Source organism: Electrophorus electricus, chromosome 19 (assembly GCF_013358815.1).
Source record: "Electrophorus electricus isolate fEleEle1 chromosome 19, fEleEle1.pri, whole genome shotgun sequence".
NCBI classification, from domain to species: Eukaryota; Metazoa; Chordata; class Actinopteri; order Gymnotiformes; family Gymnotidae; genus Electrophorus; species Electrophorus electricus.
In genome coordinates, this window is record NC_049553.1 from 3,149,057 (window position 1) to 3,164,614 (window position 15,558).

At 36.8% G+C, this 15,558-nt stretch overlaps 2 protein-coding genes across 2 annotated transcripts; one reads left to right on the top strand and one right to left on the bottom strand.

Moving 5' to 3' along the window:
• Positions 1–29: 29 nt before the first annotated feature.
• Positions 30–5,641, top strand: LOC118240129. Its single transcript, XM_035519968.1, has 3 exons — positions 30–418; positions 4,911–5,167; positions 5,340–5,641. The coding sequence occupies exons 1-3, from the start codon at positions 30–32 to the stop codon at positions 5,639–5,641; spliced, it is 948 nt and encodes a 315-aa protein (XP_035375861.1).
• A 2,637-nt stretch (positions 5,642–8,278) lies between these two features.
• Positions 8,279–14,323, bottom strand: LOC113569245. The gene is made up of 5 exons (XM_035519969.1): positions 14,242–14,323; positions 10,879–11,235; positions 10,418–10,768; positions 10,157–10,273; positions 8,279–8,376 (listed from the first exon to the last, which is right to left on the bottom strand). The coding sequence occupies exons 1-5, from the start codon at positions 14,321–14,323 to the stop codon at positions 8,279–8,281; spliced, it is 1,005 nt and encodes a 334-aa protein (XP_035375862.1).
• Between the last annotated feature and the right edge of the window lie 1,235 nt (positions 14,324–15,558).

A 15,558-nucleotide genomic window follows, 5' to 3' on the forward strand; every position in this document is an offset into this window, starting at 1 on the left:
TGCAGCAGGTATGTAAGTCTTTGATGTCAATGCTGGGTCAGTCCCAGAAGAGCCAACCTCACAGACAAAGGAGACGCTGGATGTCCATTGCATGCAGTCACAGAAATGCCGTGGGCAGTGGGCACCAAAGGATTACAGGACAGGGCCTGAGCATTCACAAGCATGCCCAGTGGGGCCTGACCCTTAAGGTTGGGGTGCAAAGACTTGCTGGGGCATTCTTTGCCACGGTCCAGAGGTGGTTTCGGGAGACCCGGAAGTGGCTGGGTGTTGTCTCTACACTGGGACCTGGCTGGGCAGCCGCTTTCACTATGCCAGGAACAGGACCAGGATGGGCGGAGGCATTCACTATGCCAGGACCAGAAACCAGATTAGGACAGGCGGCGCCTTTCACACCAGGAACAGAAACTGGACTTCTGCAGTAAGCACCTTTCCTAGTCCTTCTAGGTCCTGCCCTACAAGCTGTGCATCCCTGATGCTTGCTTTGTGAGCCGTAAGGTGTGAGCACTTACCGGGAGTTTCGACTACCTTCATGTCTCATGTTTGCTTATCCTTTGCGGACTTCTTGGAGTTACATCGAGAACTCCTTGTCCCCACAGTGCCAGGGGAGTTAATCTGCCCGGTGTGGTCTTGCTGAGAGAACTTTTCTTCACAGCAAAGTGACCACTGACCGGAGAGGTGCACACTCACTGTGTTCTTAGTAGGTTGGTCATTCTGTAACGTGTGGGAGGTGATGAGCAAACACACTTGCAAAATGCTGGTGCCTTGAATGTGATAAAGAATGGAACTAACTGAGGATGCCATAAGGAATGGGACTGATCGAATAGAATAAATAAATAATATGTTTAAAAACAGAAATAGACTAACAACACAGAACAGAACAAAGAACAGACAGCTAACATATTGAGGGCGAGAACTAGGCAGAAAGGACAAAAACACTTAGGAAAAACTAACGGAGAAAAACGATGAGGAATGAAACTAGGACTAGCGGGGAGTATACAGAACTGGGCAATGTAAGAAAAACAATAACCAAGACAAATGACACAGGTAATCAGAACTCAAAAGGAAAACCAGACAACACTAGCATATATGAAAAGGGGAAGAAAAACCTAAACAGAAGCGATGGGAGAACACCTGACGAGGAAAGAGAGCGGAATCAGACAAGCGAATACTAACAGGGAAAGCAGCACAGACGAAAACACAGAGAGAAAGTACAACAGAGAAGCAAACAGAAAAAAAAACTAGCGAACATGAACAGAGAAGGCAATATAGAATATAACTAAAACAGGACTTCAAATATTTGCATTGTGTTGGAACTGAGAACATCAGTGATAAATTATCACCTGAAGCATTCAGTGAAGACCTGCTGGACAAAACCAAGCATTTAAATGTTAACTTTGATATTTTATATCATTAGTGTTCATTTTCTGCTAATTGATTTTTTACTCGTATGTACTGTGACACAAGGACATTTTATTAACATGAAGCTTTGTACTGTGTTAAAATGTATTTGTAATAAAATTAAGATGATTGTGTATAATGCATAGCAAGGTGTCATTGAAGAGGTCTTAGTTGTACATAAATCAAAAGTTGAGATGAAAGTTGAACACTATAGGTATTAACAGGTTCAAACAGTTTCCCTTCCTCTCAAGTCTTTCTGGCTGTTAAAGTTTATCTGTGATGTGGTCAGAATCCACAGTAGCCTATATACTGCACCAAATCAACATCATCTAGATTGCGGTTATTGTTTTCATGCAAACATAGAACAGAGTTCACAGGAAAGTGCATTTATCAGTAAACTATTCTGAGCATTCAGAAATCTATGATCTATGATGGGCTGAAAACAGGATTCATAACAGATGTGAATGAAGAAAATGTCAAAATGTATTTTAGGGAAGTGGAAATAATCATGATTGTTTGTGCAGATTATGAACAAGTGAGTATGAATATGGGGTATTTCACAAAGCTTGTTTAGCAAACTTTAAATTTAACCTTGAACTCTAAGTTGACTTATTTCAGCATGTCATATACAGAGTTTTTGGTTTCTGCCCAGCTGATCAGTATTTTGGTAACAAGATCAGTCAATACTTAGTTGGTTGATCCTAACAAAAGTGCATCTCTGTTAACTATTAAAAAAAGTTGTCCTCAATGGAGCATCAATAAGAGGATTCACCATCCCCTTTAAAGATAAGAAAAAGAATAGAGCATATGCAGACTATGGGCATACAGTACCAATCAAATGTTTGGACACACCTGACACAATAAATGTTTTAATAGTAATAGAGCCATTTTAATCTAATGGATTACACTTACATTTGTTTCTAATATAAATACAATTTGGGAAAGGTGTTATATGAATTCATTTTCAAAACACACACTAACACACAATTTTAGATACACCCTCAGCAAATAGTTTTCTTTCAGAACTTTAGTTCTTCACCCTACAAGTGCTCTGTATATGTGAGAATGTTTTCAAGACTGATTGGAAAGCATCATAGGTGTCTGCTTCATGAAGCTCGTAAGAGAACACCAAGAGTGAGCAAAGTATATGATTGTTACTTTGAAGAATCTAAGATATAAGAAAGTCATTATTCATTTATTGCAGCATAATCACATATGTGTTATCTTATTGGTCTGTTATAGTCCATGTTTTTTTAATGTGGAAATAGTAAAAATAAACAAAGAGTAGGTGTATCCAAACCTTTGACTGGTAGTGTATATTTCAACTCAAAAGCAATACAACAGCATTTGTAAAGGACTGTTCCTTTAGCATGGCACATGCTATAATTACATTTTCAAAACATTTTGTAACATCCTAATAATTCAATATTTAACAGAAGGATAGGCCAAAATATTTAATATATTGGTTGTAATATTTGTCTAAATTTTACACATGCTGATTTTTCTTTATATGATTTAGATGTAATCCAAGTGGAATCAAACACATGGCCTCATTTCATTACATAATTCAAAGTAGTATGAGTGGTATTAACTACTTAATGTCCTTAATTGTAACCTAATTTGCCATGGCATATAGTTGATTCTGGCTCTATAGCTAACAGGTAGAAGGCTGAGGCCCCCAAAACAGGAAGGGGGCTGCCACCACCTTTCACAGGCAGTGAACAGTGGCCTGCCTATAATTGAAGCCCTTTAGAGCCAACAAATCCTGTGCCTATGTTCAAGGTAAGTTCAGCACAAACTATGGAATGGTCCCTCTACTAAGTGTCTGAACATACGGTGATCGATGTTGTGGCAGTGACTGAGCCTCCTGCAGTTGTACTGATCTAAATGTCCATAGATCTTGCCTGACCAATAATCATTGTTTCAGGATGAAGAAACTGAGGTGACCCTGAGCCCACACAAGATGAGGAACCTGACCTTGAAGATACCTATGGTCATCTTGACCCTTGCACTAGTCTTACAATGGGAAAGGTTTTAGCATGACTGTGGTCCAGGTTCAGGGACAAGGTACATGGTACAGGGTACAGGGTGTCATTACAGAGGGCAATTAGGGATACCTAATGATCTTATCATTCTGCAATCACATAGATTTGCAGTGAACACTGACTCCGAATCAAGACACAGGTGTCAAGTGTTGGGCAAGAAGCTTACTGAGGATAGACAGAAAATATACACAGTAAGTGTCTCCACATAATGAGTGAGTCTCAAAGACTGAGTGGAATACATATGCAACATTTAATAATAGAGGCAAAACAAATGGATATTTCAAAAAGATATACACAGGGTCAAACCAGGCAAGGCACAGATCAAAAACCAGCAGAGATACAAAAAAGGGCTAGGCAGAGGGCAGAGATCAAAACACAGAGAAGGCAAAATAATATGCAACAGGAATGTAATGTATACTTGTGGAGGCAATAGTTCACACTGAGCAATTGGTTTAGAGTATAGTGAGTTTAAACAAACTGACTGATGGCATTAAGTAAAAACAGGTGAGATAGTAACCATGGAGACCATACTAGTATGCCAGAGAGGTGGACCTCTAGTGAGGGGGGATTGCTGACTGTGTGTGTGTGTGTGTGTGTGTGTGTGTGTGTGTGTGTGTGTGTGTGTGTGTGTGTGTGTGTGTGTGAGGAGAAAAGGGAAGTGGTGTAGGGAAGGGTGCAAAGATAAATGTATCAACATGTTATTGACAGATAAAGAACATAAAGAACATGTTGAAATTGATTGTCTAACAGGTGGAAATGAGGACAGGAGCATCCCCCCCCCCCCCCCCCCCCCCCCAGGACAGCAAGTACATAATGCTTCACATACTATTTAACAGAAAGATGTTTAGTCTAGGAGTTTGTTTTTCTCTTACAGAAGTGTTTTTTATTCTTATAAGAGAGGATTTTATTTATACAGTGCTATCTTATATTGCAACAAAATAACAATAGGGAATAAAGTACTCTGAAGGGTCAGGTGAAAAACCACACTCTAGGCTAGATGAGTTTGGGGAAAATCCTGACCTACCCACATTTTTCATGTGATAGAAGTTCATCCTATCTCGGGGTATGAAACATTTACAAAACAAACATGTGTAACTGATTTTATAACAAATAGTGTAACTGATTTTATTTATTTATTTTTTTTACCCCAGGGGATACAATACTTGAGGAGTTTGTTGATGATTCGATTTTATATAATTTCTTTCTTTTTAACAACTTTAGGTAGTGTATAATATTTAGTGTATAACTAAATAGGTTTATTTTGTACATTCATTTACAGTACATTGCAGCAACTATAATATTTGCTGTACTAATCCATAAACCTTTCCATTTTTTTATATCAATGTTGTTTCACTTTTCACTTTTTTTTTCAGGCAATACCTCAAAGGAGGTAAATATTCAGATAGATGGGCTGAAGTTTGTTAAGTCTGGTGAAGATATTCATCTGACTTGTTCATTTTTATCCAGTCTTGCTTCAACAACTGCATGGTTCGGACACACTCCAGGAGACAAGCCTCTTCTCATTGCCTCTGCATATCACTCTGAACCAGTTTTGTATTACAAACATTTTAACAAGACTGGACGCCATAATGCTGTAAGAAAAGGAAACAACTTTACTCTGAGTATCTCCAATGCAGAATCATCTGACTCTGCAACACACTACTGTGCTGTTTCATTTTATTCACATATTGGATTGAAGGATTGCACAGTTTTAAAGCTCAAAGGTAAGTGCTGGTCTGTTAAAATACTAAATACATTTCATAATTTGCCATGAAATAATTTACTGTACAAATCAGACTGTCTCCCTCAATAAGCATAAAATAACTTTCTCTTTAGATGCACCTGCCAGTCAGTATGATGTTCTCCAACATCCTGTTTTAAATCCTGTCATAACAGGCAATAATGCAACTTTGAAGTGCACAGTACTCATAAAGAGGTGTGCAGGAGAGCACAGTGTCTACTGGTTCAGACATGGCTCAGGAGAACCTCATCCAGGAATCATTTACACTCATGGAGACAGGAGTGGTCAGTGTAAAAAGAGCTCTGAGGCTGGCTCTTATATACAGAGGTGTGTGTACATGCTTCCCAAGAAGAACCTCAGTCTCTCTGATGCTGGAACTTACTACTGTGCTGTGGCTGAATGTGGAGAGATAATCTTTGGCAATGGAACTAAATTAAACTTTGCAGATAAAAACTAAATGAAACAAACTCAGCATAAGAGGAAAAAATGTATATCTTTTTTTTTAATGCTAAAAAAAAAATTTTTAGATTTCAAATAAAATATTAGTCTGACAGGCAGCCATTCATTACCATTTGTGTTGGATTAAAACAATAAAAGTTGTTTTGCTATGACCTTTTATAAACAGTGAATGTTCAGTGCATGTTTTATTTATTTAATTCTGAATCACATTTATTGTTTTGATTTAACTATAAGTTTTCTTATTTGGTTATTTCAGACAAAGGTACTATGGACCCAACTATTTTTATTTTAGCAGCATCAAACATCATATGCCTGCTTGTGGTTCTATTATTATGCAGAAGATTACACACCAGTCATCATAAAGGTGCATTTTATTTTTGAGACGTAATTGTTCATTTCTTATTGTAGGTGAATGTACCTTCCATATTTCACATTGGTTTAATTGATCTAATTATCATTTGTTTAAAATTCTTCTGAAGCTCAAAGAGTTCAAGTAAACCAGATGATTATTTTATTATGTAATAACTTTAGTAGATTAGGTTACATGTGCTAAAATGTTACATATGTTTAAAATGCTCAAGCATTTTCTCATTGTGCTACATGTTGGTTTGTGATTACTTACAGACTGAGGACCCAGGCACCTTGAACTATGCAGCTCTGAGCTTTGCTCATTCTCCCTTTGCCCGAAGAACCACAGCAAAGTTCAACAGTGATCAGTCTGTATACGCACAGGTAAAGACACATCAGTAGAAAACCATGTAAGGATTTCCTTACAATATTCTTTTACGAAATTAATGTATGGTTGTATAATTTATGTAAATGATTGGATTTCAGTTATTGTAAAGTTCCTATTGCTGAAATAATAACAATAAAACTTAATACCAATTATTATTACTTTTGTTGTTAGTAGTACTAGCAATGTGGGAAATGTGTCTAATTTTTTAGCTCCAAAACAGCTATACATGTGGTACAGCACCTAGCTTTTAAGCAGTTAGTTGTAATTTGTAATTCTTATGTGTTTATGCAGTTTCTTTTGTACAGTACTGTTTTAAAATAAATACTTATCATTTTAGGATGCCTAGTTCAAGCAAATGTAATAGTCTTTGTCACGGTTGGCCCCTTCTATCTTTCTTATTGTCTTGGTTTCTCTGTCTAGTGTAATTATTCTGCTTCTGTGTTTCATTTTCTCCACGCTTCATTTGTAGCACCTGTGTCTTGTTAAGTCCTCATGACCAGCCCTTCAGGTTCGATCTCCTCAAAGTTACCCTCTGCCCTCCGTCCTCTGTAGTCAGATCCGGGGAAGTCAAGAGACACTGACACCAAGGTAGTAAATCAAGAGAGCCACTTTATTGAGGAAAGCACACAGTATATATGTGTCCTATATCTACTATCTAAATCTACAGGATGACAGGGAAATGTGAAGCAAGTTCTAAGCGTCTACGTAGAAAGGAAAGAGACAAGGTTAGTAAAGATTAGATGTTCTTTGTAAGAATGAGCCACGAGCTGTTCCCGTGCCCACCATGAGCCACTCCTGTGCTTAAAGAGAGTCAGGGAGAGAGAGAAAAAGAATGAGAGTGGTAAAGTAGACAAGAACAGGGAGCAGATGACCTCGGGCAACCAGCTCGCGGTCAAGCCTCCATGTCATGTCTGATAGGCAGAGACCTTGCGTTGGTTGCCTGAAGACCGAAAGGCTCCAGTATCTAACAATTACACTGCGTATGTATACCTGGCCTTTTTTGCCTGTGGTTTGGCTGGTCATTGTGAGTCAAAGCCTCTGTTTGTAGTCCTTGCCTTGTTTGTGACTCCTAGCTTCTTTATTTTAACTTGTTTCGCATGTGCTTTTGTTTGTTTGTTTAAGATGTATTCTCAGATTCTGCGTTGGTTCAATGAGCCTGGACTGTACAAAGGATTTGCCCATAATAAAACTCGCTCTTCTCCACACGTGTCTACCTCCTTACCGCTCAACATTACAGCCTTTGTGTTCAAAATTGAGGAAAAGTAATTTAAGAGATACAGGAATACATAGGATCCAACATGAATCAACTATAAAGAAAATAAAGAAAGAAAGAAAAATTAACAAAATCACATATTCCTGCCCATTTTTGCCTCTTCATTTTAGAATGAAGTTTATAAACAAACCCTGAGCGGTGTAGAGCAATTTGATAATTTCCTATTTTCCAGAAGTTACAAACTACTAACTGTAATATATTGTCTAATTGGTTCATATAAGATTTGTGGTAAATGCAACTAGGAGTGAGTAACAATTTGTTTACAATATGCATGAGGTTACGAAACATACAGATGAAGTAAACTGGATGAGTACTGCAAATTAATAAGGAACAAGTAATGAACAGAATGTGACAATAGATACATATAAAATAAGAGGAGCAAATGTCATGATTTGGAGATTATGTTAAAATAACTATATATGACTCGTTGATTATCATTTGACATCATATCAGAGTAAATGGCAAGTTGTTACATTGTGAATCTGTGGGATGAGAAAATATATTTGCCCTGGTAGGGATTTGAGTGAGTCTGATGGAATTTATGGTCACAGTTTATTTAAGTATAACTAGGCTAGGAAGCTTTTCTTCTTCTCATACATGAGTTTATAACATCAAAGGACAGGGGATTAAGGGTCAGGACACCAGGCGATCTTGACAGCTAGGCTGTTTATGGCTTTGTTGCTCAACCTCAAAGCACTATCGGGTCCTGGGTCTGGTCTGTGGCCTGGGGGTAAGAGAGGGCCCCACTTTGACCAGGTCAAAGTTTCATCAGGGGAATAATTTGTAGTCTTATCTTCATTACACTGAGTACTCATGACTAGGGAATGGCTAACAAAAAAAAATACCAACAAACATCTACAACATGAGTCTAATAAAATGTCCAGTTAATAAATACAGGGTTCTAGCTGTATTTAAATGTATCCATGTGCTGTTCATTTATTTTAGAAAAACAAAAAATCATGCCAAAATAATTACTCTGATATTTAATTCTCAGTTTAGTTATTTCATTGTCATGTTTATATGCCAAAATAATTGATGAGCCAAACTTAAAATGAAATATATAATAATATACTTTTAGATAATTTATTGTCAATTAAGGTGGTTTCATTGCCTGACAATTTCATAATGCATTAAGTGTTAATACATGCTTGTTCAGACGTTTTAGGCAGGGAATAATGCACACACATGGCACATTTGTATTGCATTGAAGCGAGACAATTTCTGCTTCACCTCTCATTCATTTCTAAGAATACCAGCACCAGCACCATCTGGTGCATTTTGTCATATAACATCAACCCATAAGTTGAAACCAGTGTTGTGACAAGATGGAGGAGAGTTGACCAGGTAAAGTTGTTAATTGGTATGAGATGGTCCTGACAGAAACTTGCTTGTGTTTTTAGTGACATTCCCACAAACCAGCCAGCAGGAGTTGAAACAAGCATTTCACTTCACTGCAGTGTTTTTCATTTTTCTCACATTAGCATCTTTCATGCAGTAGATTCACTAGAGTGCAGCATGGTCAAAACAGGGGGTAAAGTCATGGGCATCAGACGGTGGGACATAGAACTGCTTTAACTGGGTTGAAAACCTGTTCGTACTGCTCTGTCAAGTGGACAGATGTCACTATGAGAAAAGGATCATTACAATTTTTTTTCTTAATTGCTCAAATACATTTCTCATGTTTTTGTTTTATAGGCTACTACATGTATAAATAAATGCTTTACTTGTAGTCAAACATAAGGTTACACTACTGTGTTGGTTTATTTGCTTTTTGATGTGTATATACAACGGGAAATATTTTTGCAGTATTTTAAAATCAATGCCATAGCACACACAGTTGTTAGTATGTATAATACACAATAAAATATCAAGTAAATAAAATTACTACAAAGCAATATAAAATAAGAACAATTTAAAGAATATCTATTTGATAACTGTTCACAGTTTTCGATTCAGAATTAGAATTGAGTTTATTGGCCAAGTATGCTGACACACACAAGAAATGTGGTTATGACTGTTGTTAACTCTCAGGCAATACAGGCAATATACATACAATACACAATAGGCATATCATGTACAAGACAACAATATACTATATACATAAAGTGCCAATATGTGGTAGTGCTAACATCAGTAGTGACTATGTATGGGAGAGAAGTAATAGATTATTATACATTATTGTAGTTGTGAGCCAAGTGTTATGGCTATCAGAGAAAAGAGAAGATATGGCATGGCAGACTGAATCAGTCAGTGTCATGATTGGCTCTTCCCTAGTATCTCTGTCACCTTGGAAACCCTATCTTGTGAAATAAATAAAAATGTAAAACACACACAAACATTTTTACCTGATTCAGCTGAGAAATGTGAGCAGCACCTTATGAAAAGAAGACAATTTATATGTTTCTAATGAGCAAGTTTAGTATGCCAGTAAAAAAAAAATAAAAATAAAAAAATGTTTTACTAAAAGTCCTTTTGAAAATTATGCAATTTGAAGTTTGTCTTACTTTGTAGCCAGTGCTTGCATAACAGTCTTCCAAGTATAACAATCACAGACACACAAATTATGTTTGATGTTGCCAAAGCAAGTATCGTTGAATTCCAAGATGTACAATTCTCTGGTATAATAGTAAAAAATAGAAATTTAAAAAATCCAAAATACTTTCCAACATAAAAAGGAGAATTTATAAAGCAATATAGACCAAATTTCAAAAGCAAACACACTTTTATGAGGTGGACTCAGTAATATGTTAAATGAATGAATTTACCTTTGATATCCAGTTTAGTTCCATTTCCAAAAATAATCTCTCCACAGATAGCCACAGCACAATAGTAAGCTCCAGCATCAGAGAGTCTGAGATTCTCCACTGGGAGCTCATACACACAACTCTGTGTAGGAGATCTGGCCTTAGAGCTATTCTTACACTTATCACTGATGTCTCCATGAGTGTGAATAATTCCTGGAAGAGATTCTCCTGAGTCATGTCTGAACCAGTAGACACTGTGTCCTCCTGCATAGTTCTCAGTGAGGACTGTACACTGCAGAGTCACAGAGTTTCCTGGATGGACTGGCTCCAACACAGGCTGCTGGAGAACAGACAGGCTATGGGACTGTGAAGCTAAAACAATGCCATAATTTCATGTGAAAGCAGTGATACAAAAAAATTACTTTAAGCCAAAAAATATATTAAATGAAAGTATGTAAATATAGCTAACAAACAGAAATGACCTTTTACAGTCAATTTTGTTGCTTTCCCAAATTCCACTATGTTGGATTGAGCATTTCCACAGTAATAAGTAGCAGAGTCTGAGACCTCTAACTCTGTTATCACCAAATAATTTCTATCCTTTCCGATCACCAAGGTAAAACGAGCATTATTCTTGAATCCATCATAGAATGTGGCCTTCGTGTCATATTTGTAGATAGTTGCAATGAGTTCAGGCTTCTGACTAAATTTATGCTTGTACCATGAGAAATGCATATCAATATCACTTTGATAAAGGCAAGTAACTGTGATATTGTCCCCTTCATTAACATACAGCAGAGTGCTGTCTTGATTAAGGACCTTTTGGGTTCTGCCATGATCTGGAAAGAAGTATAAAACAAATTAGGTAACTATGGTGTGTCATACGTATTCAAAAATAATTAAAAGACATATATTTACTTACTAATTGAGAAAATGAGAAAAATGAATCCAATGATCAGCATTTTTTCAGCTTCAATTTTTCTTCAATAGAGTGTGTTTCACTCTATTGTTACATGCATGTTGTTTTTACCTTTACCTGTACATTGTTACTGGACTGTGTTTTCTTATTGTGACCGCTGAAGGAAATACTTAATACTTAAATAATTCCTAATCCCTGTTGTACCTAACACAGATAAAGATGTCACTTAAAACAAATATTGCATAATTTATACAATTGTTTATTTTGTTAAAGGTGTGAAGTACAAACAGTAAAGATAATGGTAAATATTACTTAACCAAATGAAAAAAACATAAAGCAATTAGAGGCCAGAATGAAAACAATCCACTTATGTTCAAAGCTATACAGTGTGATCTATCAAAATCAAAATGGTAAGTCAGTGTGTTGCCTAAAAGTTATACAAATAATTCACATTTAACTCATTTAACACATTTATGTTAAAAATACAGTGGCAAACACCTAGATGTTAGAAGAGTACAGTAACCACATGTCCTGGCTGAATATTGTCAAAGAAATATGCAAGGTTACTGTCAACTACCTACAGTGTGCAAGGATGTAATTCGATGACTGACACTGTAGGTCAGAGTGAGGACATGACTGGTCACTAGAGGGCAAACCTTTTTTTGTAATGTGCTCAGGAAAAGAGGTTTTATGCTATTGTGATTCATTGATGCCTTTTGTCCATTTTAGAAACATGAGCACTCATTTGTTTTTGCTTATTTTAGTAATAATTGTTGCCATATTGCCATATCAATGTTGCATTTCAGCATTTAGTGAGGCACATAAGCAATTGGCTGCTTCTATTGCTGCCTCTATCCCAAAACAAGATCCTGTATTAAGATCCTGTAACAGTGGGGACTAAATGGGGGTGTTTTGAGGGTTAATCCTCAGGGCCTTGGAATGTTAATTTTAATAATTAATAATTTGGGTTTTTTTCAGTTGATCTACTTTTCCTAGTGTAAGAATTTGACTATAACCAGAGGTGGGTAGAGTAACCAAAAACTATAATCAAGTAAAAGTACTTTTACTTTAAAATAAAATTACTCAAGTAGAAGTAAAAGTAGTCCTTTAAATTATTGCTTCAGTAAAAGTAAGAAAGTATCTAGTAAAAAGACCACTCAAGTAGGGAGTTCTACTTGCAAAAGCCTTATTTAGGCAGCAGTGCTGCATCACATACAAACACCACATCAAATTAAATCTTTAAGAAACAACATAAATGTAACAGCTACACATATGAGATCCACAAAAAACACTACATAGTAGGTTTGAACTTACACTTGGATTTATGCTTTGTATTTTAAATGCAAGGAGAACAAAACATTTTCTGCAGTCACTTTCTTTTACAAAACAGCTTTAGAATCAAATGTCATATGCCTATTTAATAATTCTGAACTCTTTTACTTATCTTTCAGTCATAGCTTAAACAAGTTTACTGAAGTGTGTCATTGTTAGCAAATTTGCATTCTTACATATATCATCCAGCACATGTGAAGTTTTAAAAGCAGTTGGCTTTCAAGATGTTTGGTGTGAATTCTTGATCATTTTGCAGTCAATAGGAGTACAGCATTATTAACAGTCTCTCACAAGCTGCAGAATTTGAGCAACAATTTCTTGATTTGAGGAAAGGAATGCAAAATGTTTATACCTCTATGGGTGAACATGAAAGGTACCACTACAGCTCTTCTGTTTACAAGTAAATTCCCAAACTTCATAGATGCAAAGAAATTTTTATCAGAGTGGCTATTGTTTGCAAGAACCTCATCATTATCCAAGTTCATCTCAAGGTGGTTCCGGATGTAGTCAAGCCCTGTGCCAAGATATCATTTTCAAATAATTTTACTCAATTATTGTATAGGCTAGCAGGACACTATTTTGGAGCTCTCTCTATTAGAAAGCTTACAGCGTTTGAGTAACAAAAATCTTTGACGTATTACTATTGTAAAGACTAGAAAAGCATGCACATAAGAGAACTATTCAGTTTTCCATTTGTACAATTGTTCTACTGTTCACTTTTTTTGCTATTTATTAATGCACACCAGCCTTCTGAATTTCTTTAATAAAGATACAATACCAGCTTTCAATAAGACTTCCTCTGTGGCCCAAGATGTTCTGAATTCTATTAGAAGTATAGCTACAGCAATCAGTATCTTTTATGACCTAGCTGAACTTCTTCAGAATTCCTGTCTGTAGGGCTATAAGCAGGAGCCTACAGACTTTTCAGGATGAGTCAAGGCTCTTCAACATTCCCTGCAGTTGAGAATGAGTTGGCAGCATGAAACCCACATGTACAAAGGATTCTTCTTAGGAGGATGTCAAGGGCCATGAAAAAATGTTTTATTACAGCAATGTACTCATCCAAAAATCCCAATTCTGCTGGCTGCAGCCTGCAAAACAAAAAATGGTGGTAATATCAATTGTATATCAACAATTAGCAACTCAATTACAATTTAAACATTTAAGCACATTTGGAAAAAATCAAGCACATTATAGAAACTTACATCTTTATCTTTAAATCTATTCATACATTGCAGATTTCCTTTTCGCCTTGCTCCCTATCGACATGCACAACCCTTTCTACAGCAAGGAAATAGGGAGTTCCATCTTGTGTGATTGGGGCAAAGGAAATGTAATTTTCATTGACGTTTAACTGTTTCAAAAGCCATTGCTGACCTGCTTGTTTTATTCCATGGTGCACAGTTCCTTTCCTCATTTTGCAGAGACAGACAGAGTCAGCCTCTTATACGTCTCACTGACAACTTCTGCAGTATTGCCGTCAACTGTAGATATTCAGCAGATTGCATGCACACTTTTGTTGCCTTGGAAGCTGGTATTTGAGGCCAGTGTCATTCAAAATAGAAGACATCTTGGTATTTCACTTCTAAATTACTTTCATCTTCTGACTCATCATCAAGAATGGAGACATTTCCATCCTGTTCATCAGTGAATTCTTCTTTTTTTTCTCCATACATGCAAAATTCCTTCAAGAACTTTGAACTACTGTCATTAGTTGTCCTGGTAATCTTTTCCCTGACATGGTACTCTGAATGTATTTCCTCTAACGCAGACGTAAAAACATCAAAAGTGTGTGGGCCCTTCGTGTGGAAAATGAGTTCCTGAAATGAGTTCCTGCACAGTTTCTTGCATTTTCAAACTGTCCTGATCAGTTCTGTGTTCCGTGTTTTCGCTGTCTTGTGTTTTTTAGCTCTATGCCCTAGTTTCGTTATTTGCCATAAATTCGTTCCCTCATTTAAATTTCCACACCTGTCCATCATTTTTAGTATTAAGTTCATGTATTTAAACCCTGTCTGGATCCCAGTGGTTTGCTTCTCAACTGAATTTGTGAATGTGTTTTGTTGTGGTTGTTTCTTGAATCTGTGTTCCAAAGCTTTCTTTTTTGTTAGCCTCTCTTGTTTAGTCCCGAGTGTTTTCCTAGCCTTAGTTACAGCCTGCTTTCTTGTTTGCCTTCATGTGTTTTTGTTTGTTAGTCATGTATCCACGTACTCTCTTTGTCAGCTCTATGACCCTGGACTGCTTTAACGACTCTGATTTTGGATTTGGCCATAATAAATCTTGCTCCTCTCCGCACATGCGTCTGCCTCCTTACCGCTCAATGTTACACAAACATAATGTTTTCCTAGTCATTACTTTAAAGTGAGGCTGAAATGCTTGTCACACTCTAGAATGATGGAGGCTTGGCAGGATGCAAAGAGGAGTTGTAATACATATAACGAAGACAACATAGTGATAAGACTATTATGGGATCAAACACTAACAACGTTCACGCTTACAGAAAGGACTTATATACACACACACAAACAACAAAACAGGGAGCAGGTGTGAAACACATAGGGGTGTGGCCACACGGATGAACACACACACACACACAAACAAACACAAGGAGACATTTGGGAGGAGGGGCCATACCGTGACAGAGCCCCTCCCCAGCGGCGCAACTCCCGGCGCAACAGCCTATCAGGCTACGGCACTGAAACCCACTCTAAATGTCATAGTCCACAGATTTGAAAAAAGATTCATATAGAAGCCTTTGGACTAGCATTCACTTAATAGTAAAACTGTTCATTATTCATGCATTTCCCAACTGCAGTAATAAGATAAAGAATGAATTTGGTCTTTATCATCTTCCTTTATATCATCAGAAAATACTGAATGTTTTGTTCAAGGATCCAACACACTAGTCAGTACA

What these genes read in the sequence shown, in the direction of transcription:
- LOC118240129 (XM_035519968.1), top strand. Translation starts at nt 30, where the DNA reads ATGCTGGGTCAGTCCCAGAAGAGCCAACCTCACAGACAAAGGAGACGC. An exon ending in ACAGAAACTGGACTTCTGCA is followed by an intron (nt 419 to 4,910) that starts GTAAGCACCTTT and finishes ATTTTTATCCAG; the next exon opens with TCTTGCTTCAACAACTGCAT. An exon ending in CACAGTTTTAAAGCTCAAAG is followed by an intron (nt 5,168 to 5,339) that starts GTAAGTGCTGGT and finishes CTGTCATAACAG; the next exon opens with GCAATAATGCAACTTTGAAG.
- LOC113569245 (XM_035519969.1), bottom strand. Translation starts at nt 14,323, where the DNA reads ATGTATGGAGAAAAAAAAGAAGAATTCACTGATGAACAGGATGGAAAT. An exon ending in TGATGAGTCAGAAGATGAAA is followed by an intron (nt 11,236 to 14,241) that starts GTAATTTAGAAG and finishes ACTTCTTTCCAG; the next exon opens with ATCATGGCAGAACCCAAAAG. An exon ending in ATGCAAGCACTGGCTACAAA is followed by an intron (nt 8,377 to 10,156) that starts GTAAGACAAACT and finishes TCTTACCCCCAG; the next exon opens with GCCACAGACCAGACCCAGGA.